Genomic DNA, 26710 nt, shown 5'->3' with positions numbered 1-26710 from the left:
TATAGACTCTCAGGAGCCATGAGAGAAGTGATATTTTTGAAAAAGTTCACCAGAGCTGAAGAAGGACTTGAGTCTTGAAACTGAGAGGGTTCACTAAGTGCCAGGCAGGAATCTTGAAAGGAGACACATGCCTGGTCTAACACAGCGTGGTGTGGATAGGGCAAGATCAGGTGATCTCGGTGGAGAGGGCGTCAGTGGGCTCAGACTTCTCATTTGCAGTCCTGCGCGTTAGAAACTGAACGCAGCACACTGAGACCTGTGCCCGGTAGGTAATCATGCGAGGGGACCTAAGACTATTAATATTCCAGGCTCCCCCAGCACCCCGTGTGCTCCTCCTCCTCTGCCCCTCCCTGTGGCCGTCCACCCCAGCCAGCTTCCACTCAGTAGCAGCCAACACTGCCACCCACCTTCTGTTGACCTAGACAGAGGTAAAGGCAAATTTTGCTGTTAACAGTAGTTCCAGGGGCCCCCATGCATATCTAAGACCTGAGAGTCTACCTTCTTCCTGGAGTCTTAGAATGAAATCCACATCTCCTTGTTCTTTTGTTTCCCGGTCACATCTTCATTTCCGTAATGCTCTCTTTTCATTTCTGCCTTAGGTTAACTCCCACTCTGTGATGTGCAAACTTCCCTATGTGTTCAGTGTCTTTGTCAAGTGTTTTCTTTTCCTCCAGGCTTTAACTGAAACTTGGCTTTCCCCTGAGTGTGGGCCCTCCACTCCGATCCTGTGCGCTAGGAGATGGGGTCAGTGTCCTTACTCTCAGTGCATCTGCTGGGCTATTAATACTCTTTACCCCTTGAAAACACTGCCCCTCCTCTGCCTGCCCCTCATCGCTTGTAGCAGCTTTCTTCTGGGTTCCCCTCCTCCCTCCTCCTCCCCTCCCTCCTTAGTGGGTCTGGCCCCCAACACGGCGTCGTTTCCTCCCTGCCTCAAGCCCTGCCATAACCCTGTGTTACTTCCTAGTTTTTCGTGAACAGCCAGCCCCCGGTCTCTTAATCATCTCTTAATCTTCTTCTCTTCTGACTTATGCTGCTGACACCCTAGACTGTGCCACCTTCTGAAATGATCTTATTTTTCAAATATTTCAGAAATTCTATTGTAAAATCCTTCCGTCCTGGCAGTTCAGTCAGCAAGTCTCCTGACCGTGTTCTTTGACTCCGTTTAGATCTCGGGTCCAGACGCTGTTCTCCTTTTCCCCTGCGTATTATCAGTACTGCCTTGACTTTCTTCCTTGTGTAGTTTAGATTTTATAGTCTGTCATTTCAGCGTCTTCTGTCAGTATCCTACGCCCCCTGTCCCTTTGTTCTTTTGTTATACTTATTTGGCAAAATTCTCACCCTGGGTCAATCAAGATATTTGTCTTTTTTTTTTTTTTTTTTTAATTTTATTTATTTATTTATTTATGGCTGTGTTGGGTCTTCGTTTCTGTGCGAGGGCTTTCTCCAGTTGTGGCAAGCAGGGGCCACTCTTCATCGCGGTGCGCAGGCCTCTCACTATCACAGCCTCTCTTGTTGCGGAGCACAGGCTCCAGATGCGCAGGCTCAGCAATTGTGGCTCATGGGCCCAGCTGCACCGCGGCATGTGGGATCTTCCCAGACCAGGGCTCGAACCCGTGTCCCCTGCATTGGCAGGCAGATTCTCAACCACTGCGCCACCAGGGAAGCGCCTGTCTTTTTTTAAGGCTCTTACTTGGGTTGCTGATGTCTCTGGAGTCTTCTCTTCATACAGCTGAACAGATCAATGCTCCTGTTAATTTCGTGACCACAAGCCCAGATTCCACGCAGAACACTGCTTGCTAATCCTTCCTTGATTGTCTATTAAGATTATAACCTCACTCTCCCTAATGATTGTCTCAAGCCCCTGCCCACTTCAGCTCCCTAGGTCCCTGCGTCCCCTTCTCCTCCCCAGCTGGTGGCTTCTTCCCCTGATCCACGGAGAAATTAGAAGCCACCAGAGAGGAGCTGCCGCAGCTTCCTGAGCCACATTTACAAACCATCCCGTCCTGCGCGCACTCCTGTGAAGGCAGTCTTCCCAGCTCCTTCACCTCTGATGCCTGTCCCACCTCTCCTAGGAATCCGTCTCAGGAAGCTCACGGTGTTGACTGTCTTCTGCTTCCCTTTTTAGAGGCTCCTAATGTTAGCATTAAATTTGCTGAAGTTTTCCCCGTTACTTTAAAAAAGAAAATTCTCTCTTCCATCCTCTCCTTCCCTTCACGGCCAGGTTTCTTGAAAGCATCTGCCGGTTGGTGGGTAGATATGGTTGGTGGTAGGAACTTGTGAAAAACGCTCCTGTTTTCTCAGGGAAAGGCGAAGCAGGGTATCAGCTGAGAGTGAGGAGGAGGGAGCAGAGATGGGAGATTTAAGAGAGGAACAGTGTGACATAATTCTCTAGAAGACTCAGATAATACTTACATTTATACCATTCACATTGCATCACATATTTAAAACAACAGCTATTGGAAATACAGGGGAAATGTGACCCACAATTATAGAGGGAGCTTTAATGTGTTTCTCTCAGAATTTGAGATAAGTAGGGAAAAGAAAACATAAAGAATGTGATCACAATTTAGCAAGCTTGAATTGGAAAGTGTATATACAATACTACTGCCCGTATATACAATACTACTGCCCATCAAGCAGAAAGAACATTTACAACCTTGGCTTGTAATTTTAATGCTAAGTCACCAATAAAAATCTCAGATCAGGCCACATTCTCTGACCACAGTGCCGTTAAGACAAGGTATTAACAGATTTCCACCTGGGTTTGTTTTGTGGGAGTGTTGTTTAATGAGTTCTTCTTACTGTTTTTGCTGTTAGCCATTCATCTATATGGCTTTTTTGGTAAAAGAAGAAATCAAAACTGCTATTACAGATTCTTTAGAAGTTAACCACAACAAAATATCACATGTAAAAAATTGATGGCTTAAGGCAAAAACTGCTTTAAGAAAGAATTCATAGCTATAAATACTTTTATTAGTAAATAAAAATTTACATACAAGCCTTTTACTCACAAGGTACATAAAAGACAACTTTATGATAATTTATTAAGCTGTATTGTCTCATGAGCTTTTCTGTGTGTCATTTCACACACACAAAAGAAGTTCTTTAAAAGTACAGCCTGGATGGTAACTTAAGACTTCTTGTGGTGATCATTTCGCAGTATATACAAATATTGAATGATTGTGTTGTACACCTGAAACTAATATAACGTTACATGTCAGGTATACCTCAATTTTTTAAAAAGTACAACATGAAATGAACCTAAACTAGAGGAAAAACATAAAATTGTTAAGTAAAACTTGAACTGGTTCCACGAAAAGACCGTAAAATAGACAAACATTTGGCAAGTGTGACTAAGAGAGAACCACCGGAAAGAATAAATGTTTTATAACACTATAAACAGAGACAAAATTGACTCAAAATAAGGTGGAAAACTTAGAACAATGCCAGTGGGAGAAATGGTAAAGATTGTCAGAGATTTTACCTTTATGTCTCAAAGACACAAGGCCCAGACAATTTTAGTGGTGAAGTCTATCAGATCTCAAGGACTAGATAATTCCTGTGTTATCTAAATGGTTTTAGACCATTAAACAATGCAGAATAGTCTGGATAACATCAAGATCAGAAATTGTCAAAGAACTTTGAATGCTTAAATTACTTTTTACTTTTTGTTAAAAAGTAATACGTGAAGATAGTTGAAACAAGCAAACACACTGTACAGCAAGGCTTACATTATTGAAAAAGAAACAAGAGATACCTGTCCTACCCCTGCCCGTTCTGGATTTCCTCTTTAGAGGAAATCATATTTTAATCTGTTTCTTCTTGTGTATGTATATATTTCTAAGTAACAGGCTTGTGATAGTCTTTCTTTTTTTTTTTTTTTTAACTTCCGGTGTTTTCTATAGACTTCCTATTATGAAAGAAGAGTTTTTAACTGCCCGCCCCCATCTTCCTGATAGAAGTCAAATCAACATTTTTTGGCATTTTAGTATTCAACATTTAAACTATTTCTCCTATGATCACATTTCCTTTCTTACACAATTTGCTGTTTTCCCTGGGGTTAGTAATTTTCCTGTTTTGGGGGAACAGAGTAGTTCTGCAATTACTGCATTGATTTGACAGAACTACAAGTCTTCTTTCAATACGTAGACATATATCACGTAATTTATCAGTGTCTTTCCTCCCTTGGAGACATACCTCCGGGGACCCTTTATCCTCCAGTCTGTACTTAGTGGTCTTCAGACTTGCCTTCTTCGCCTGCACTCTGGAAATTCCTTGCTTCTTTCTGTGGACTGCTGGATCAAAGGGTATGTGTGTTTTAAGGGTATGTGTGTTTTGTGTGTGTGCGTGGGTTTTATTTTTGGCCTCGCCTTGCGGCACTTGGGAGCTTAGTTCCCCGACCAGGGATCGAACCCGTGCCCCCTGCAGTGGAAGCACGGGGTCCTAACCACTGGACCACCAGGGAATTCCTCCTTGTTTCTTTCCGTGGTTGTATTTCTTAATTTATGGATCCCATATGCTGTTATTTTGGATGGAGAATAACCTCCAGTAGCTTCCTGAGAAACACTGGAAATAACCAATTGTTCTACGAGTAAGTAATTACTTAAAAAGATGGCTCACTTATATAGTGGAATCCTGAGCAGCAGTCTTAAAATGACGTCTGACACACCAAGGGATGTCCTAGTATAATAAGCACATATACTACCCCTCTCTTGTTTTAAGAATAAGTCTTTTAAGACTAGGATTGATATACATCAAAATGTGAACCTTTAAAATGTAGGTTAAAGGATTCTTTTTGAAAAATGTTGAAACTGGATACAAGTTTCTTACATCAGGAGAAAGAAAAGCAAGGAAAACAAACCATCTTTTAAAAGGAACATCAAGGAAGGCTTCAAAAGGTCAGAAAACAGGTAACACCAAATACAGCAGTAAATAGAAATACTTTTAACCCCCTATAAATAACAGAGCCTAATATAATCATATGCCCCTTACAAGAGAGACATCTCAAAGTAGAAAAATAATAGCAGTACAACGATGGACATTTCCTCGGCCAAATGGGTACAAAAAGGGAGCACCAATTAAAGTCATCTCAAGTCTAAAGTAGACGTCACAGCAGAAACAGGGACAAAGGGCATTATTTTATGCCAGGAAAAGGAATGTTTTATAATGAATTACAGTTGCCTTGAATCTATGTATTGAATCTTATAATGTGGGAATACAGACAGTGGGAGACAGTAACACTCCTTACCCTGAGAAGCTGTCAAATGTAGGAAAACCCTTCTAGTGATTGTGTTAGAGAACTGTTACCTCATTGAGGATACAGGAAAATAAATAAAGACAATATCATAGTGATAAGTGCTATGAAGAAAACTAAGAGGGTACAGGCATCACAGTGAAAGGGTTAGTGAGGGGATGAAACAGTGATTTCACTGGGTGATAAGTTTAAAGATGTACTTATTCTTTAGCCAAAAATATATATGGTAGCAGTAAACAAAAATAGGCAGAACCTGAATAAGAAATTGCAGAACTTTTTTAAAGTCTTAAATGTAGAGGCACAGCATGTTGCTGGATGGGAAAACTAAATATATACAATTTTAGTAAGGTATCATTTGCATACAGTAATATTCAGCCTTTTTAGTGCATAGTTTTTTGACTTTTGACAAATGCATATAGTTGTGTAACTACAATCAAGATATAGAACAGCTCTATCTTCCCCCAAATTTCTACACTCTCCTTATAGTCATTCCCTCCCCTCTAGACCATGGCAACCACTGATTTTTTTTTTTTCTTTGTCACTATAGTTTTGGCTTTTCCAGAACATCATGTAATCATACACAAGTTAGCCTTTTGAGGGTGGCTTCTTTCACTAACATAGTGCATTTGAGCGTCATCCACCAATAGTTCACTCCTTTTTAGTTCTGAGTAGTATTCCATTGGATGCATGTTCCACAGTTTATTTATTCACTTACCATTCGAAGGGCATTTAGATAGTTTCCAGTTGTTGGCAGTAAAGACACTAGAAACATTTGTATACAGGTTTTTTGAGTGTAAGTTTTAATTTCATTTGGCTCAATACCTAGGAGTAGGATTGCTCGGTCACATGGTAGGAGTATGTTTAACTTTATAAGAAATTACCAAGCTTTTTCCAAATGGCTATGCCATTTTTCAACCTTACTAGCAATGGATGAGAGTTCCAGTTCTGCATCCTGTCAGCACTTGGTATTGTCAGTTTTTTATTAAATTGTAGTCTCTCTGATAAGTGTGTAGTGATATTTCATTGTGGTCTTAAATTGCATTTCCCTAGTGACTAATGATATTAAGCATCTTTTGATGTGCTTATGCCACCTGTATGCCTTCTTTGGTGAAGTGTCCAAATCTTTTGACCATTTAAAAAAATTGGGTGGTTTGTTTTCTTATTACTCATTTTTGAGAATTCTTTGTCCTTTTTAGTAACAAGTCCTTTATTGGGTAAGTGATTTGCAGTTTTTTCCCACTCAATGTGTGATCCATCTTGAGTTAATTTTCATGTATGGTGCAAGGTATGGATTGAAGATCATCGTTTTGCATGTGGATATCCAGTTGATCTTGGCACCATTTGTTGAGAAGACAATTTTTTTCTCCAGTGAATTGCCTTTGTCAGGATTCTCAATTCCTTTGATCTGTATGTCTGTCCTTTTGCAGATATCGTACGTCTTGGTTACAATAGCCATACAGTAAATCTTGAAATCAAATAGTGTATTTTCCACCATCATTCTTTAAAAATTATTTTCTCTATTCTAGTTGCTTTGTCTTTCAACATAAATTATAGAAATTAGCTTGTCATTTTCTAAAAAAGGTCCCACTCTTCACATTTTGATTGGATTGCATTGACTCTATAGAACAATTAGAGCAGAATTGACAATAGTTTTGAGTCTTCCAATCCGTGAACATGGTTTATCTCTCTATTTATGTAGGTCTTTAATTTATTTCATCAGTATTTTATAGTCTTTAGTATATAGGTCTTGCACGATACTTTGTTAGATTTATATCTAAGTGTAACATATCCCTTAGTATAACTAAGCATTTCCTGTTTTTAGTAGTGTTAAATGGAACTTTAAAATTTTTAATTTCCAATTGTTCACTATTAATATATAGAAATATTATTTTTAAAATATATATTGACATTTTGCAACCTTGCAAAAGTCACTTATTCTGAAAGGTTTTTTGGTAGATTCTTTGGGATTATCTCTATAGACAATTATGTCCTCTACAAATAGAAATATTGTTATTTCTTCCTTTTCAAGTCTTTGCTTTTAATTATTTTTCTTCTTTGTGATGTTGAATAGGTGTGAGAACAGACATCCTTGTCTTATGCCTGGTCTCAGGGGGACAGCATTCAGTTTTTCACCATTAAGGATGATGTTAACTGTCTGTAGGTGTTTTGTAGATGCCCTTTATCAAGTTGTTGAAGTTCCCTTGTATTCCTAGTTTGCTGAGTTTTTTGTTTTTGTTTTTACTCATGAATGGATGTTGTTTTATTGTATGTCTTTTCTACATCTATTTAGGTTATTGTTTCTTTTTGAGTGAACTTTAGTAGTTTATGTCTTTTAAAGAAATTATCCCATTCATCCTAATTGTCAAATTTTTTGGCAGAAAGTGGTTCCTAATATTTCCTTATTATCCTTTCAGTATTTCTGGGATCTATAGTGGTTTTCCCTTTCTTATTCCAGATATTGGTAATTTGTGTCTTATACCTGATCATTTTGTCTAGAGATTTATCAATTTCATTGATCTCAAAGAACCAGCATTTGGTCACTTGTTTTTTATTTATTTATTTTTCCTGTTTCCCATTTCATTGATTTCTGTTCCTTATCATTTTTTCTTCTACTTATTTTGCGTTTAATTTGTGCTTTTCTAGTTTTTTATGGTAGGAGCTGAGGTGACTGATTTGAAACCTTTTTCACTGTTGAAATATAATTTAATTCAACATGGATTTATTGAGTACCTCCGTATGTGTTTTTCGAAAGGTGCTTTGGAAAATAACTGAGCTATCAAATGAGTCTCTACTCTTTAGAAGGCTAGTTGCATTTTTGAACATGAAGTTATTTCCCTTAAATGTCACTATAAGGCTGTGTCTGGTTATATTTATAGGTTTTTAGCATATAAAGTTCATTGTAAACTATGAAGTGGAGTTCTATAGACGTTGCTCAGACCAGGAGAATTTGGGGTGTGAGGGTTCATGTTTAGAGTGAATAATACGCAAAAACTTGGTAAAATCCTAGTTTTATAGGTGAAGAACCCGAGACCAGCAAGGAATCAATGCCTCATTTATAGATCTGTGGGCAGTTTATGGTGGGGCTGGAACTAGGACAGAAGATTCCAGTTCCCAGTGTCTTGCCAGTGCCTGGCCTGGCTCCTTGTACTGGGTTGTCTCAGTGGACGGAAGGCTGACTGTTAATTCTGGGAATAAAGGAGCAAGACAGTCTGTGATCTCAGGCAGCACATGCTGGTGGGGCAGGCAGTTGGCGGTATCGTTTGTCTAACTCCAGAATACTGTGGTCAAAAGAAGGAAACAGGGAGAAGCCTGAGGAAGAGGGTCTGGGGAGGCTCCTCAGAGGAGATACAGCTGAGCTGAGCACGAAGGGCAGGTGGAGGTAATCCAAGTGGTCATGGATCCGGGAAGGACATGCCACAGAAAGGAGATGGCACATCCCTGGGAAAGTGAACCAATAAAGGGGCAGACATCAACTATGTTGCCCATGGCGGCCAGAAAGAAGGAGAAAACAGTGGTTAGGAGCTATTATTAGGAATTAAAATTAGACTCAAGGGGCCGGGCAGTAATATGGTCTTGCTATAAATCAGTTTATACACAGAGTATATGAATGGATTTGTTTCTTTTAATAATATTATATGAAAAGAGTATGACGTAGTGAAGGAACTCTTCATTTCTCTTTGATGGAGGTTATCTGTGCCTGAACTACTGTGAGACCTTCATTGGGCACGTGATGGCTCTTCTGATGGGAAAGCAAGCACAGAGTAGGGAGCGACGGAAATGCTACCTGGGCCGGGCCCTCGTGACCGCAGTTGCTTTTGAGGCAGTGACAGTCTTGGTCGGGAGTGTTGAGGACACAGGCACTGGAGGCAGACAGACCTGGGTTCTCACCTGCATCCTTGTCCCCCAGTAGCTATGTGACTGGAGGATTAACTTCCTCAAAGAACATTCTCGTCTGTAAAATAGAGATAATGATGCTCATAAGTGATTGGAAGTCATACATCCTACACAGGTGGTTTTGTCCTTGGACTACACGTGGGTTTGCATTTCACCTTTTCAGTTGAAAAATTGAGCTGAATATGAATACTTAAATCATTCATCACTTTAAAATCATGTTAGATATTTTTCATCATACGTCCTTTCGTTATTTTTGGTGTATCTAACATTCTGACTTGAGACAGTGGTTAAACCTCATATAGATGTTTATCCTCCTTCAATCTTCTCTTCCACTCAGTGTTTGATACTTTTTGGGGTTTTTTCTCCTTTAAGGTCAAATTAATAATGATTCCTCTCTGGTGGTGGGTTTTCTTGAAAGGCAGTGGTTTCCAAACCTGGCCCTGCATCAGAATCACCTGGGGAACCTACTTAAAAAGGGGTTTTCAATCCCTGCCCCTGAAGGTGGAGGTGGAGCTCTGCGGAGTTCATTTTTATAAAACTTCCCAGTTGACTCTGATGGGCAGCCGGGCTGGAGAGTCCAGGTTGATTAGACATGTACAGTCATCTGAGCCTGGGTTGTTATCTACCCCAGAGAATCTGGCAGTAGAATGATGAACTTGACTGGATTTAGGACTGTATAATATATAATAGGGTTGGGAAGAGTTAACTTGACCTGAGAGCAGCAGAGTTACTAGTATTTTAGAGGCTATCACTGCAACTTTATTATTATATCAAATTTTTTAAAAACCAGGCAAATGGTCACTTTCTTTTTTTTTTGTTTGTTTTGTTTTGTTTTGTAGATCGTGAGGACCAGTCAATTCTTTGCACGTAAGTAAATGTTGAACATTCAGACTTCTTTTCGATTCTGTTGGAAAGTAAAAGCCATTATTTTTTTGTATGGGGGGAGGGGGAAGGGAGAGCAGTCACTTAAGAGTTTGATGTAAACCTTGCAGTTGTTGTTTTAAGACTACAGTATATAAGTTGCTTAAATTTGGTGTTACTCTTTGGTTGTCAAACTGGGCTTTTCACACATTTCATAACGTTAATCTGTGAAACTTACATCTTTAGTTTGTTTGTCCAAGTGTTGACCTCTTAGACATTTTGGGAATTTACCCATACCACCCAGGAAGCATTATTATGCGCCTGTGTGCTGTGTGTGAAGTGCTGGAGAGTCAGGATAGAACAGAACCCGTGGCAGGAAGCGGTCAGATTTGCACGTTAGGAAGGTCACGCTGGCTACGGTGGGGAGGGTGCACGGGGAAGCGTGAACACGCGAAGACCAGGTGGGAGGCTGTTGAGTTAGCTCCGCGAGGGAGGGAAGTGACTTCAGGTGGAGAGGTGGTGGTGGAGCCAGAGGAAAGTGGGTGGATCTCGGGTGGAGTTTAGTTTAGGAGACAGGCCCAGCGGGACTCGGTGATTTACACGCCCGAGAAAGGGGAGCTCGGAGAGGCTGGAGTTGTGCCAGTTTCAGGATGTAAGGAGTTCGGTGGAGGAACAGGCTCGGGGTGGAAGGCAAGGAGTTTGGGAGGACACTGACTTTGAGGTGCCTGTGGCTCTCCAGAGTGGGGCTGTCACTAGGCCGCTGGCCCCGTGAACGTGGAGTCGGAGCTGTGCCCGGAATGCAGAGCCGGCGGCCTGGGTGACGGCAGCCACGCGGTGAGTGAGGTCGCCTCTGAGTGTGGGATCCCCGGGAGGGGCGACCTTCAAGGGTGGGGGAAGAGGGTGAGACGCCGCAGAGACGCCCAGAGACGCCCAAACCGTGGGTCACAGAATGCGTCAGACGCCCTTGAGATTGAGTGAAATATACAGAACCACGGGCGTGGGATTTAGCGCTAGAGCAGGAGGCTGGCGGTGGTCGACTGAGGTGCACTGGGGGTGGGGAGGGAGGTCGAAGCCAGATGGCAGCTGAGGAATGACGGGGGCGGGGTGTGTGTGTGTGAAAACGTTTAAAAAAGAATCAAAAAGCCAAGTGTAGGCCTGCTACTTCCCCAGGGCTTGAGAAAGTGAAAATTGCAGCAGTGGATTAGTGGTGAGAAATCGACTTTTGTTGTTTTTGATGGTGAGTTTAATGTGGGAGAGGTTAAATGCTGTAGAGGGAGATGGGGGCAGGGCAGAGAGAACTGAGGGGCGCGGAGGGCACGGGGTGGGCGTCGGGCCGGGACCTGGGGGGGACGTGAGGCCTCTAGAGTGACAGGGAGGCTGGGAATTGAGAAAGTTCCCATCTCGTGGCTTCTCCTTCCCATGAAGAGAGACTTTGGTGTTAATAAGGAGGAGGGGAGAAGCAGAAATAGCTGACACTAGTCTCTCTGTTGTGTAAATTTTCTTCCAGCATTGTTTAGCCTCTGAGTTATACGAATCAATATAAATTTATTTATTTTTTTAATAAATTTATTTATTTTATTTATTTTTGGCTGCGTTGGGTCTTCGTTGCTGCACATGGGCTTTCTCTAGTTGCGGCGAGCGGGGGCTACTCTTCGTTGAGGTGCGTGGGCTTCTCATTGCGGTGGCTTCTCTTGTTGAGGAGCACGGGCTCTGGGCGCGCAGGCTCAGTAGTTGTGGCACATGGGCTTAGTTGCTCCGCGGCATGTGGGATCTTCCTGGACCAGGTCTCGAACCCGTGTCCCCTGCATTGGCAGTCGGATTCTCAACCACTGTGCCACCAGGGAAGCCCCTGAATTAGCTTTTCTTAAAAAACAAACCACCCTGACACTTAATGACTTAAAGCAGTTTTCCCAGCAATTGGGTTGGGCTCAGCTGGGCCTTTCTGCTGAGCGGGGCCAGGCTGACCTGTCTCACCTGGGACGGGGGGTGGGGAAGGGGGGAGTTGCTGGCTGGCTGGCTGGCTGGCTGTTGGCCGGGGTGCCTTGCCTGTAGGCCCTTTAATTCTCTAGCAGGCCAGCCCTGGTTTTAACATGGTGACAGGTGCCAAGAGCAGCAGGAGAGCGAGCTCCAGTGCATAAGGGTTGTGCACACTTGCTGCACTTGCTGCCGCCCCATTCCCAAGCCAGATGTGTGGCCAAGGCCAAGGTCACTGTGTGATACACTAGCCAAGGGGGTAGGTACAGCAGGATGTGAAACAGTTGGGGCCGTTGCTGTGGACCTTGCCCCACGAGGGTGTTGGAATGGAACCAGATTCAGTCCAACAGAAGCTGGGACAGTTTTTGTAAGTGGGTGCAGATGGGCGGTCACTGAAATGAGAGAACTAAGGACATTGGCCAGAGAAACTGTCATGATGGACCCTGCCTGGGATATGGGCAAACGAGGGGGGATTGATAGGGAGGAAGGAGTTGGGTCAGAGAACTAGAGGACAGGTCCTCCTGGGGACACCGGCGCAGAAGGAGCAGGAAGAGTAGGCACTGTGGCCGCAGGTGATGAGATGGGAACACCTCGGTGTGGCCACAGGAGTGGGCAGCCGAAGCAGAGAGAGAGCAGGGGGTCATCGGGGTTGAAGGTATCAAGGAGCCAAGGGGCCTGGGTTGGGGGTGTGTCACTCACATGAGGAGAGGAGAGGCTTGACCACACACACACACACACACACACACACACACACACACACGAGTGATAGTGTGAGGATGGTGGCCTCTAGTGAGCCCTTCAAAAAGCTAAACTATTTCACTTAGAGGAATGTCCTTTATTCCAAGGTAAGACACTTCCCTTTTTTGGGGGGGATAAAAAGTGCTTTCTTTTTTGAAACGGGAATGGAGGTTTTTGTTTGTGTTTAATGATCTTACTAGACAAAATAAATCCAAGTGTCAGAACAACCGTTATGGCTGTATGTGACCTCAGAGAGGCGGGGGTGAGGGGTCGAGGCTTTGTAACACGAGGGTCTGGAAGTGACATGAGGGAGAGGGAGAAGGATGCCCCTTTCTTCCTGATCATGTGTGTGTGCAGGTGTGTGACGTGGAGCGGGGCCAGCGGAGGAGGGAGTGTTCAGTGAGGACACTGAGAACGTGGGTGCCTTTGCACACTGTGGAATGGGGGGCCCAGAGAGTACGGAGGAAAAGAGGGGGGCAGGAGCAGGAAATAATGGGGTTTGGGATCAGGAGAAAGAAAACACAATATGAGAGCAGAGGAGCGACATTTGAGGCAGTGAACAAGGCTGGCAGGGGTGTGAGTCTGAAGGCTCCCCTACAGAGTTCATCTCTGCGCCCTGGTGCGTTGGGGAAGGGCGTGGGGCGGGGGGACGGACTTGGGCCTTTGGGAGGCAGCAGCCTTGGCTGGTCCTTACTGGCTTCTAGGGGGTTTCTAGCTCAGATGGGCAGCCGTGCAGCCAGGTGAGTTTCTAGACCCTCATCCTTGTCACAATCCCTCGGGACTTCTTAAAGAATCAGTGAACCTTCCGGGCACAGGGGACAGCGTGTGAGAAATGATGTCAGGCAATTCCAGGTAATTTGGTCTTGCGTGGAGCCCAGGGTGTGAAGTAGGGAATAAATGCCAGTTTAAACTCAACATGCCTAAAAATTAACCTTTATTCCTACACAGACAAGATGTGTCTCCCATTATCCTTCTTTCCGACATCAACACTGTGTGTTTCCAAACTCAAGGTTTAAATCTTGCCCTGTGTTTGGACTCCCCGCTCTCTTTCATATCCCTCTTTCTGGTTGTCACCTCGTTTCATATTTCTCCTGTCTTTCCTAGCCCTGCCCAGCACCTACTATCTGGCCCATCTTGGTGGATCCTGGCTGACTTCCTTGCCTTTTAGCCTCTTTCTCCCCCCAGGGAGGAAATATGCCCATCGATACAGCCAGTTCCAGCCCACACTGATTTCCCCTTATCAGCCCTTTTTTTTTTTTTTTAATAGACAGCAGTTCATTACCTATTTAGGTCGTGTGGGTCTTGTCTTATAACTAGACAGTAAGGTAGGAACTGTGACTTACCTTCATTGCTTTTTAATTATCCCCTGAGAACCTAGCACACTGTTCTGAACATACTTAGGAAATGGATAAAAATGCAAACAAAAGAATGCATCTCTTAATTAAGTAGGAACCAAGGAAACAGGCTTAAGTACAGATTAGGAAGTTTAGAAACTAGTGAATACTGTATGTGTCTTCAAAGGGTAGAACCTTTCTGATAGCATTTTATAAAGGCATTTTATTTTGAAACTTCAAACCTACACAAAAATAGAATAGTTGGTGACCCCCATATACCCATCCCCTACTTCAGTGATTTTTAAATTTTTACGTTTTCTTTACTTCATTTTTTTCCTTTTTTTAACCTTTGCTTGTGCATTTCCCCAAGTTTTTATTTTAAAAAATTCAAACCTGAATTTTACTGAAAAGTTGAAAGAATGGTACTTTGTGCCCGTATACCCTTCACTTAAATGTCAGTTCTCTTTGTACACACACAGCACTTTTTTTTTTTTTAAACCATTTGCAAGTTTGCAGGCATCCTGACACTTTACCCCTAGATACACAGCAGGCGTTTTCTAAGAGCAAGGCATTCCCACATAACCACAGACCATTGTCACACTTGAGAAGATTGACAGTGATTCAGTAATGTCATCTCATGTACAACCCATATTCTGTAACAGTCCTCACCATGTTTCTAATAACTTTTAAATCCTGTCAGGCTCTCACTCCTTGTATTCCTTACATCTCTTCATTTTAATTCTATATTCTAGAATAGTCTGTTTACTTTTTTGCTTTACTTACTTACTTATTTATTTAATTCCATTGGCTGTATTCTTCCAAAAAGTCAGTTATTTAGAACGTGATCTGCAGATGTCTTTTTAAAAGTATCTGTTTCAAAGCACTTCTGACCCTGACTTCCCGGGCACGCTCCTCTACGTGGGCCTGCTTGGCAGACACCAGCCACCAGCTCTGGGGTTCCCAGGCCACCTGTGCTCCTGACTAAATAAATAGCTACACGTTTGGGGGTTGCCACTACCCGCTCAGGTTCAATACTTTGCTAGAATGACAAGTCAGAGCCAGGCAAAAGAAGAGACACAGAGGGTGAGGTCTGGGGATTCCCAAAGGCACAGATGCCATAGCCTCTGGTCACTTCCCTTCCCAGTGCATCAGTGTATGTTACCAACCAAGAAACTTATCTAAGCTTCAAAGTCCAGAGTTTTTATTGGGCTTTGTTATGTAGGCGTGATTGATTGAGTCAATGTCCACCCCCTCTCCCCTCCCAAGAGGTGAGGCTCATGTCACATGGTTTAAAGCCCAAACCTCTAATCACCCGTTTGGGCTCTCAGCTTGGCCAGTCCCCATCCTGAAGCTTTTGAAGTGCCCACCATGAATAACAAAGACATTCCAGGTACTTAGAGGCTCCCTCCCAGGAATCAGAAACAAAGACCAGCAATTCTTTATTATACAGCACTGGTTAATATAAAGTCGCCACAAGAATCTAGTCACTGAAGCGTCATGAAATGAGCGTAATAAGTGAGCTACCTTCTTCTGCTCAGGAGCGAGAGAGGACTAGAACTTGTGTGTCACCTGTCTGCAGTGTCACAGTAACAGTGACCCTGCACACAATACGCAGGGGACCAGGTGCAGGACATGGAGCTCTCCTCTTTGGGTGGTTTGGGAGCTTGGGTGACCATTTTGGATAAGGACTGTTTGCAATGTCTGGAAGCAGGAAACACTTGGGGGAGGGGATGACTGCTGTTTGACAGAACCAAAGGTTAGTGAGCACTGATTTACTCTTGTCACCAAAAGTGCCCATCACAGGCATGCAATTAGATGGTCATTGTCATTTTAGACTGACATTTGCATCCATGGATAGGCTTGAATTTATGAGGTAAGTCTCCTAGCAGCTGGTTATCTCTTTGTGGACACAAAGTAGCAGTCATCAAGTACCATGTTTGTTTTCTTTTCTTTCTTTTTTTTAAAATTGAATTTTCTGAACATTTTATTATAAATATTTTCAAACATAAAGCAAAGTTGAAAGAATTTTGCAGTCAGGACCCATATATCTACCACCTAGATTTTACCATTAATATTTTACTATACTTGCTTTATTATATATTGATCTGTTCATCGCTCTATCCATCTATCAATGCATTTTATTGTTTGTGTTGGGAGGAGAACTTTTCCAGCTTGGGTCATGTGGTTGGGTGTCTGCAAATCGACAACAGACCGACTAACAGGAGAAAAGACAAGGTGTATTCATGCATGCGTGTGGGAGTGCTCATGAGTAACTTGCTGAAAACCAGAAATAAAAGGCTTAAATACTAAATTTAACAAAAGGAGGAGTGCTGTAGGAGAATTAGGACTTCTGGGGGAAAGTATGGAGGGTTCTATCGGGCTTTATGATGCCAGTGGACAGCTGAATTTGCACTTCCTGGTACTAAGGGTCAGACTTCTCCCAATCCAGAAACTCCCTGGGATGGGGGTCCGTGGCAGCTGTATTTTCAGGAGGCTCTGCTTAAGGTTAGATGGCATTCCTTTCTGTGGCCGCTGATTGTTTAGATTGTTTTCAGTTTAAACTGAAAACCACTTTGATGGACTATTAATCCCTTCATCTGATGCATTTGTAAACGTCAGCACACTTCCCCCTAAATACTTCATACATAACGTTAACTAAAGTCCAATATTTACATCTTTATCTTTTGAGATAAATTTTACATATAATGAAATGCACAGATCTTAAGTATATATGTGCTGAGTTATTTGTGTAACGTAAACCGCAAAAAGTTCCCTCCTGTATCCAGCCAATTCCTACCCTTACTTCTTTTAGCCTCACCATATTTTAATTCTTAGTAATTCTATAATAATCTACCGGTTATGATATTTAATAACAAATAGCTTTTCATGCTTATATCTATTACACGCTACATTGTGACTTGAGAAATATGAAAATGTTAAACAAGGTATCCCAGACTTAAGAAAATATGATATGTTCCCTGGTACCTTTGAGGATCCACCAAATAAAGAACTCCAGGGGTATGTAACTGGGGTCTTCTTAAGTTTAGTACACAGCTGAGCTAATTAAGATTTCTGTATGAGAATAACTAGTCAGTTTTATTTAGTAGTTATTTTATATTAAGTACCTATGTTTGCAAAGGTATCACAAAGAGAAAATACAGTTGGAAGCACCATTTTTTTAAAAAATCGATACTTAAGTAGTTTGACAGCTCCTGTTTAAGCTCTGCTTTTTTAGTCATTTACTCTCTAATTTACTTTTCCCCCAAAAGGATGAACTTGTAAATTACCCTCTGGCCTCATCTGCGTACAGCTCCCCAACTAGCCTTTATTTCTGCAGACTCAGGCCAGGCAGTGTGAGCCCTCCCATTTATGACCAAGCAGGTGGCTTGGATCCTTTATTCCAGTATCCCGGCAAGGACTTCCTTGATCATGGGAGAGCACCCAATGTAATTGGAAGTGAAATCCTGTTAAGAGTGTAATCCTCATGTTGACTTTCCTTCTCATTATAATTAAAATTCACAGTCACCCTTGGTGAAGAAGTTACTCTGTTCTCTAAGCCCCCTTTTAAAGAATACTCTGCTTACATTTTATGACTCTAACTGCTGGTTAACTCTAGTTTTTCTCCTTTTAAGTGCGTTTGTATATAATGTAACAATTGTATTATAAAACAATGGTTGCTCCATATCAGTCTTCTATCAGGATGTGACAATAGATTTTTGTTGTTGTTAAGGAATTTTATGTCCTATACAAATATTGCATTAAGTGATAATGATAAGCCATCCTGGATTTCAAACAGTTAGTTGATTCTTGCTATAAGTAACATACCTTAAAAGTTTTAAGTTAACCAAATTGATAGAATTGATTAAATAGCTAAGGCAACCTTGAAATAGACCCCATAAATGTAGTCATCTGATCTTGACAAAGGATCAAAGGCAATACAATGGAGCAAAGATTGTCTCTTTAACAAATGGTGCTGGAACAACTGGACATCCACATGCAAAAAGAAAAAAAAGAACCTAGACACAGATCTTACACCCTTCACAAAAATGAACTCAAAATGGATCAGAGGCCTAAGTGTAAAATGAAAAACCATAAAACTTCTAGAAGATAACATAAGAGAAAACCTAGATGACCTTGGGTATGGTAATGCCTTTTGTGGTACAAAACCAAAGACATCCATGAAGGAAATAATTGATAAGCTAGACTTCATTAAAATTAAAAACATCTGCTCTGCAAAAGACAACGTCAAGAGATCAAGAAGATAAGCCACAGACTGGGAGAAAATATTTACGACAGACACGACTGATAAAGGACTGTTATCCAAAATATGCAGAGAACTCTTAAAAGACTCAACTGTAGGAAAACAACCCAATTAAAAAATGGTCCAAAGACCATTTTAGCAGACACCAAAGACACCAAAGAAGATACACAGATGGCAAAGGAGCACCTGAAGAGATGTTCCACATCATGTCACCACTACACACCTGCTAGACTGGCCAAAATCTGGAACACTGTCAACATCAAATGCTGCTGAAGATGTGAAGCAACAGGAACTCTCACTAGCTGCTGGTGGGAATGCAGAATGGTGCAGCCACTTTTGAAGACAGTTTGGCGGTTTCTTACAAAACTGAACATACTCTTACAATATGATCCAGCAATCAGACTCCTTGGTATTTTCCCAAAGGATTAAAAACTTGTATCTACACCAAAACCTGCACTTGAAAGTTTTTTTTTTTTTTTAATTTATTTTATTTATTTATTTTTGGCTGCATTGGGTCTTTGTTGCTGTGCATGGGCTTTCTCTAGTTGCAGCGAGCGGGGGCTACTCTTCATTGTGGTGCACGGGCTTCTCGTTGTGGTGGCCTCTCTTGTTGCCGAGCGCGGGCTCTAGGTGCGCGGGCTTCAGTAGTTGTGGCTCATGGGCTCTAGAGCGCAGGCTCAGCAGTTGTGGCACACGGGCTTAGTTGCTCTGCGGCATGTGGGATCTTCCCAGACCAGGGCTCGAACCCGTGTCCCCTGCATTGGCAGGCAGATTCTTAACCACTGCACCACCAGGGAAGCCCTGCACTTGAAAGTTTATAGCAGCTTCGTTCATAATTGTCAAAACTCGGAAGCAACCAGGATGTCCTTCAGTAGGTGAATGGATAAATAAACTGTGGTACATCCAGACAATGGAGTATTATTCAGTGCTAAAAAGAAATGAGCTATCAAGCTATGAAAAGACATGGAGGAGCCTTAAGTGCACATTACTAAGTGAAAGAAGCCAATCTGAGAAGGCTACATACTGTATGATTCCAGCTAGATGACATTCTTCTGGAAAAGGCAAAACTATGAAGGTAATAAGTATCAATAGATCGGTGGTTGCCAGGGGAGTGGGGGGCGGAGGGGAGTTGAATAGGCAGAGCACAGAAGATTTTTAGGGAAGTGAAAATATTCTGTGTGATACTATAATAGTGGATACAAGGCATTATACATTTGTCCAGACCCCATAGAACACCCAGAGTGAACCCTAATGTAAACTATGAACTCAGGGCTCATCCTGTGTAAAAAATGTACCATTCTGGTGACTGATGTTGATCACAGAGGAGGCTGTGTGTGTCAGTGCAGGGGTTACAAGGGAAATCTCTGTACCTTCCTCTCAATTGTGCTGTAAACCTAAAATTGCTCTAAAAAAATAGTCTTAAAAAAAAATAGTGAAGGCAACAAAAAGTGTGTTGTAGTTAAAAAACCATTGTGTTGTTGGATAGGTTTTTTTGTTTTGTTTTTTGTTTTTGTCCCAGCTCTACCATGACCCTAGGTCAGACAGTGAGCTTCTCTAGACCTCAGTTTGCTTTTCTAATGACTCTTTGCTTTATGTGTCCTCAAGTCTTAAAACGTGGGGATTTTTAGATTACTGTGTCTGCATCTCAGTGATAGCTATATTATGGGGAACGAGTATGCAAATCAACTTGTAAATAGGAGTTTAAAATGTTCCAGGCAAATCTTCCAGAAAAAGGAACTAACATCTTTGCAAATGTTATCTCCATGAATCTTTGCAATACCCCTGTTATCTCCATTTACATACCACGGCTGACACTAGCTGGTATTAGTGTTTAATAGAAGACTTGAACCCAAGTCTATCTTGATCTTCCTAGTAAGCTGCTTTCTAATAGAACAGAGTTTTGAAACTGTAGGAAGTCATTGAGTAATGCTATTTATATATATTTGTATATTTATATGTTTTATGTAAAATATATGTGTTGTTTTTCAAATTGAGGTTATCGAAAGCAAGAACTTCAGGCAAAGGGTGGTTTTGAAGCTAGACTGAATTTGATGTTACAAATATCCAGAGAGAATAAAAACAAAACCAATTAAGATCTGGGAAAGGAGGGTTCTCTTTGGGGAAATACCCACAGTCCAGAAGGGATTCGGAGAAAGATCTCGGAACTGATCATGCATTAATTATCTGCATCACTGCTTCTCACCACTGTTGTTTTTTATGTTATTGTTTGGATTGCGCATTGCTTTGAGAAGCCAGTGAAAGCCACAGATCTCTCTAGAAAACACAAATACCTTCAGGTTAGAAACTCCTGATCTTTTACATCCATATGTGCTGCAACAGACACAGGGCACCCCACCCAGCAGGCTGCTTGCTCTGTTCTCCCGTTAACCTTGCACTTGTGCCCCAGAGACCAGCAATGAAACAAGCAGTCCTTTACAGTATAGAACTACTGCATTGGTAGATCTTGTCTCGCTGGTGGAAATGAGGTCAGATTCCCTTTGTCTTCTTCACTCTTTGAGGGCTTGGCCTGTTGTTACCTTTGAGGATTCTCCTAATTTTCTTCGAGAGGAGTCTGCTGAGCTTTCTTTGTGGTTCCCTTGCCCATTTACTTTTTTTTGGTATTATTAATTAATTAATTAATTTATTTATTTATGGCTGCGTTGGGTCTTCGTTGCCACGCACGGGCTTTCTCTAGTTGCGGTGAGCGGGGGCTACTCTTCATTGCGGTGCACGGGCTTCTCATGGCGGTGGCTTCTCTTGTTGCGGAGCATGGGCTCTAGGTGCGTGGGCTTCGGTAGTTGTGGCGCACGGGCTTAGTTGCTCCGTGGCACGTGGGATCTTCCTGGACCAGGGATCGAACCCGTGTCCCCTGCATTGGCAGGCGGATTCTTAACCACTGCGCCACCAGGGAAGCTCTGCCCATTTACTTTTGTTCAAGCTGCTTTATTTCCCCCTTTTCCATCTGGGACAGATGTGCCATTTCCCCTTAAAAAAACTTTTTTCTAAGAATTATATTCCTTTGATCCTGCCACGTCTTTCATAGTCAAATAAGAGGTTATCACCTTTTTACTTCTGTCAATTTCTTTATCATCACTGTTGACCATTGTCATAGTTGTTACCGCTACTGACATTTGTGGAGAAACTTCTGGCTGGGTGCCATGCTGTGCTGTTTGCATGCATTATCTCAGTCCTTTGAAGTAACCGGATCTCATTTTAAAGGAGTATAAACCGAGGCTCAGAGAGCCCACTAACTTGCCCAAAGGCCCATAAGCTAGGAAGTGGTAGATGGGACTTGAATCTAAGTAGGTCACCAGGACACCATGGCCCACTTCTTAACCACTTTACTAACACTATAGAGAGTTTAGTAATTCAAATTCCCTCCTATATGGTGTCATCCAGCTGACACCAGCTGAGTGGACAATAATGGGTAATGTTTACTGACTACTAATTATAAGCTGTAGACGGACTATATTTTTTTCCTTCACAATAACCTTACGTGTCAGAAGCTATTATCCCCATTTTGAGGTGAGAGTATAAAGCTGTCTCCCCTCTTGGGACCTCAACCGTAAGGTACTGGAATACATCTGTCTTTGAAGCAATATTTTCTATTAGCAGAGGTACCTTAGACCTGAAATATGGAAAATGTAGCAGAGTTCATAGGTGGTTGTCAAGTACAGCCAAGTAAGTGTGACAGATGGGGGCAAAAAATGCTTTCAGGACACACTGAAGCATGTCCAGTTGAGAGGGGTTAGCTGAGAAACCTCAGAGGCAAACCAAGCTGACGAGTACCAATCACAACTGTTTTCAAGACAAGTCATCACCAGGCTATATGAGGCTCATTTCTTAACGTAATGAAAAATTATCTGTTTGAAACCAACAACCAACATCACGCTTAGCTTGAAACACTAGGTGTTTTGAATAAAGTTAAGAACAAAACAAAGAAAACCGAAATCATAGCTCTTAACGAAATTACACATAAATAAAATCCAGATTCTTTCCCGTGGCTCCAGGGTACGTCACATCCACCCCTTCCCACCTCGGCAGTACCTCCTGCCGCTGTCTGCCTTGCTAGTTATTTATATCAAATCCTGCACTCCGGCCGCCAGTTCCTGGGATATACCGAGCTTTTTTCTGCTTTGAGGCCTTTGCATTTGTCTTTCCATCCCACTGGATGCTCTGCCCCAGGCCCTCTCTTGCCTGGTCCTGCTCACCTTTCAGGAGGCTTCTCCCCGCCATGGCATCTCCAGGGAGTTGTCCTTTGCTTTTCTGCCTTTTCCCTTTCAGCCGCCTCCTTGTTTCCTTCGTCGCCTCCCTCACATGTAATTATCCCATTTGTCTTTCTTGTTTACTTTAAGTCTCTGCTGATCTTGAGCTGCACAAGGACCCTGTCCACAGCTCTACCTCTAGCACTTAAAAGGATGCCCGACACATAGAAGATGATTTGCAAATATGTGTTGAATAAATAAATGAACGAAAATCATTATCTGTGTACCAGTGGTAGCCAGGTAGAAAATATAATGGTGGTGAAATTAATAACAGGAACAAAAAATTATCAAATAGAGCCTAGAAATAAATTTGTGTATGACGTATATTCATTTATTCAACAGAATTCAGCAAGTACCTGCTATGCTAGGCACTGTGATTTAAAAGATGAATAAGACAAACATGGTCCTTGCCTGTTTTGAACTTAGAGAAATACAGAATTTAACTGAGACAGAGATGAAGCCATCATTTCTCTTAAAAATAGCAGGTGTATTATTTAACTCAAAATTCTGTCTGACTATTTTTATGGGGGTGGCGGGTGGGAGGAGATGGGAGAGGGATATAGCAGAACAAAATTATTTGAAGTTTATCTGAAAATAATTAACCTCAGAGACTACTTGATTTATTTTTTAAAGACAGTGATGGGTGCTCTGGTTAGTCATACTTCCGAACTACTGCAGTGTGGCACTGGCTTTGGAATAAGTCATAAGTGTAAGGTAAAGATAACATTTCAGATTGCTGGGTAATCAATGTCTTGGTCAGCCATTGATGTTGGGATGTGGACTGAATCATTTGAGGGGAAAATGAGATTCAATCTTGACCTCAGACCATACTTTTTTTTTTTTTTTTCAAATTACTTAAAGACTTAGTTGTAAAAAGTGAAACCATCAAAGTCTTGGAAGAAAACATAGATGGTTTTAATAATAGATGATATAGAAATGAAAATATAGATGGATATAATGTTAGTGCAGGAAAGGCCTTTTTTTTTTTAATTTTTATTTATTTATTTATGGCTGTGTTGGGTCTTCGTCTCTGTGCGAGGGCTTTCTCTAGTTGCGGTGAGCGGGGGCCACTCTTCATCGCAGTGCGCGGGCCTCTCACTATCGCGGCCTCTCTTGTTGCAGAGCACAGGCTCCAGATGCGCAGGCTCAGTAATTGTGGCTCACGGGCCTAGTTGCTCCGCGGCATGTGGGATCTTCCCAGACCAGGGCTCGAACCCGTGTCCCCTGCATTCGCAGGCAGATTCTCAACCACTGCGCCACCAGGGAAGCCAGGAAAGGCCTTTTTAAGCCTGAATAGCAGGCAGAAACATTAATAGAAGGTTTGGTGGATTGGAGTACGTGAGACTAGACTTAGATGGCAAAACAAAGAAGGGGGCAGTTTTTAATACAACAGTAGATGGTGGTTAATAAGCTTAATATGTAAAATATTCTTAGACACCAGTAAGTGGGTTGTATCTAGAATCATGAAATCTTGGAGCTGGAAAGGGTCTAATCCTATTCCTACATTTTACCAATGATGATGTCCATTTCCAGAGAAGTTAATTTCCTTACTCAAAGCCATACCACTAGGTGATCAATAGGACCCTTTTGCCCAACCCCTCGGTGGTGTTTGGGTGCAGAGAGTTAGGGAGGTAATGCAACCAGGAAACCTAAAGAACTCATGTTGGGGACAGTTCAGATAGTACAATTCCAAGTACAATTTCAAGAAAGGGTCAGAGTTCGAAAAAATAGATTTTCACGCCTTAAATAGAAGAGGCGTAGAGGATCACTAGTTGGCCGTGTGTATAATAACATTTTTGAGTTCCTGGGGTGTTTTTGTTGTTGTTTTTTAGAAAATTAATTATATATTACAGTTTTTTATTTTAATCCAAATTGAGATTTTATTCATTTTGCTTTGCCTGGGTCTTGGGGAACCTCAAGTATTTGATCAGAGAGGCCATAATTCAAGTATCACACTGTATGCTAGCAGCTTGCCTGAATTTCAAGCTTAGTACTGAGTAGAAATAAAAAGCAACCTTTGAAATGTGCCAGCCTCGTTTGAAAATAGAAATCATAGGAAGTGATAGCATTTGTCCCAGTTCATAACAAAATTCGTAGTATCCCTTCATTCTCTCTACAAATTACGTCCTGGCTGTGTGTCGACACTGCACAAGGTTACGTGGATTAAAAAGAAACTACACAAACATACAAATCAGCAAACGCATGGGGCCTTATCCTTCCTCGGGTGAGGCTGGTGATCAGTGTGAAGGTTTGTGTACGAGGCATGTACAAGGTGCCACGTGGGTCTAGGGGAGAGAACCACCGTCAGCCTGGTCTGAGGGATGAGCCGAGAAGGCGTCTAGTGTCCTTGAAGATGCTGTCGGTAATCAGCGGACATCCCAGAGTTCATTCAGCTCCTTCAGATTAAATTACCTTAATTTAACTGTTTTAGGAATTCTCTTTCCAGTGCTAGATATGTTTCTGGTGCTGAGGCATTGCTTTACAAACATTCTAATAAACTCCACTTCTCTGGCAGAGCCCCCAATTCCAAGGGGGGAAAAAAATCGTTGTGAACATTTTCCTCTGTCCTCTTAGCGGCATCTACCAAAAAAATATTTGGGTTAATTTATGCCATTTAAAAATAATAATTTTCCAACTACTGGTGATAGTTTTTTTTTTTTCTTTTTCTTCCCTACTTATTCTCTTTTTACTTCCTACTAATTCTTGTTCCAACTCAGTTTAATTGTGTCGATTATAGTTTGGGAATGTGTATGCTGTGCTTTTTGTGAAGCAGCCTATGTTAATATTTCTTCCAGGGGTGAATCGGGTGCCGGGAAGACAGAAAATACTAAGAAAGTCATTCAGTACCTTGCTCATGTCGCTTCTTCACACAAAGGACGAAAGGACCATAATATTCCTGTAAGTGTTTGTTCTGCTGTTGTTTTTTTAAAACCCTTAGATTTATTCTTTTGTAATTTCAGAAACAAGAATAAGGAAGCAAGCGGACTCAGTGTGCTGCTGTAATTGACAGCTCCCTGTCTCCGCCACTCCCCACCCAGCAAGGAGGGAGCTAGGGCATCAGGAAAATGTTAGTAACTAGCGATTCCACCAGGGCAAACTGGAATTACGGTTGTAACTCGAAGCCTAATTTCTTACAAGGCTGTGGTGGGGATTGTTAAACATCCATGAGCAGTGCTTAGGAAGACTTCTTCGTTTCCACCAAGAGAAGATCCTCAGATATTTTCAGCACTTCTTCCTGAACTTACAGAGCTACCACCCACAGCAGCCTGAGGGGAGGATAGAAATTTGGGGAGAATTGGTGATAGAAAAGGGGTGAGAATATAAACATCAGTTATCCTTAATCTGTAGATACGAGAAGTAGTAGTTAATACTCCCTGAGAGATGCCAGGCAAACCAGCTTTCACGGTTCTAAACCGCACACTGACTTGGTGCTTTGGATGTGGCTTACCGCTAGGAAAAGACCCAGACTTGCTAACGTTTGCATTTATCTGTTTGTAACGAGCAGCAGGAATCACCTAAACCAGTGAAACACCAGGCAAGTGCTTTTCTTTATGCTTCTTAGTCTTGAGTGTTTGCACTAATTTCTGTCTTTGGATTGAATCTCTACTAGAAACAAATACCATTAGTTCTGAGCAAAATCTACTATGAACAAAATATTTAGTTTTGAAATTATGTTGCTTTGAGGCTTATTCTTTCCGGAGAAGCAGCATGCCATTTTGCTTTACCTTTGTTTTGTAGAGGAATTTTAATATTTATTTACCCGTTCATCATGACATTGAATCATATGTTTATGAAGCCTGTAAACTTAGGGTTTCACGTGTCAATTACCAGGTGGAACTACTTTAATACTTCTTAAATAGGTGGAAACCTGACTTTATGCCATACATTAAATTTTGAATTTGGGGCTGCAGCTTTAAAAGCTGCAACTTAAAAAAAAAAAAAAAAAAAAAAAAAAAAAAAAAAAAAAATAAAAAAAAAAAAAAAAAGCTGCAACTTAAAAAATTTCTAATCTGTTAACATTGTAGGGCCTGGTAAGTGTTTTAACCCAAAAGCTTCATTGTATTTAATACATAAATTTAGAATTTCCTTTATCCAGGGCAAGTAGCAGAGGAATGTTATTCTCCCTAAT

At 41.9% G+C, this 26710-nt stretch overlaps 1 protein-coding gene across 2 annotated transcripts in view; it reads left to right on the top strand.

Moving 5' to 3' along the window:
• MYH10 (myosin heavy chain 10) overlaps nucleotides 1-26710 on the top strand; it is a 137408-nt gene that overhangs the window by 24517 nt on the left and 86181 nt on the right. For both annotated transcript variants that reach the window (XM_068531572.1, XM_068531573.1), the window contains exons 4-5: nucleotides 9988-10015; nucleotides 25377-25479. In XM_068531572.1, coding sequence (XP_068387673.1) covers nucleotides 9988-10015; nucleotides 25377-25479 — 131 coding nt within the window. The remainder of the gene's footprint in view (nucleotides 1-9987; nucleotides 10016-25376; nucleotides 25480-26710) is intronic.

This window comes from Eschrichtius robustus, chromosome 20 (assembly GCF_028021215.1).
Source record: "Eschrichtius robustus isolate mEscRob2 chromosome 20, mEscRob2.pri, whole genome shotgun sequence".
Lineage (NCBI taxonomy): Eukaryota > Metazoa > Chordata > Mammalia > Artiodactyla > Eschrichtiidae > Eschrichtius > Eschrichtius robustus.
This window is presented reverse-complemented; position numbering and strand designations above follow the sequence as displayed.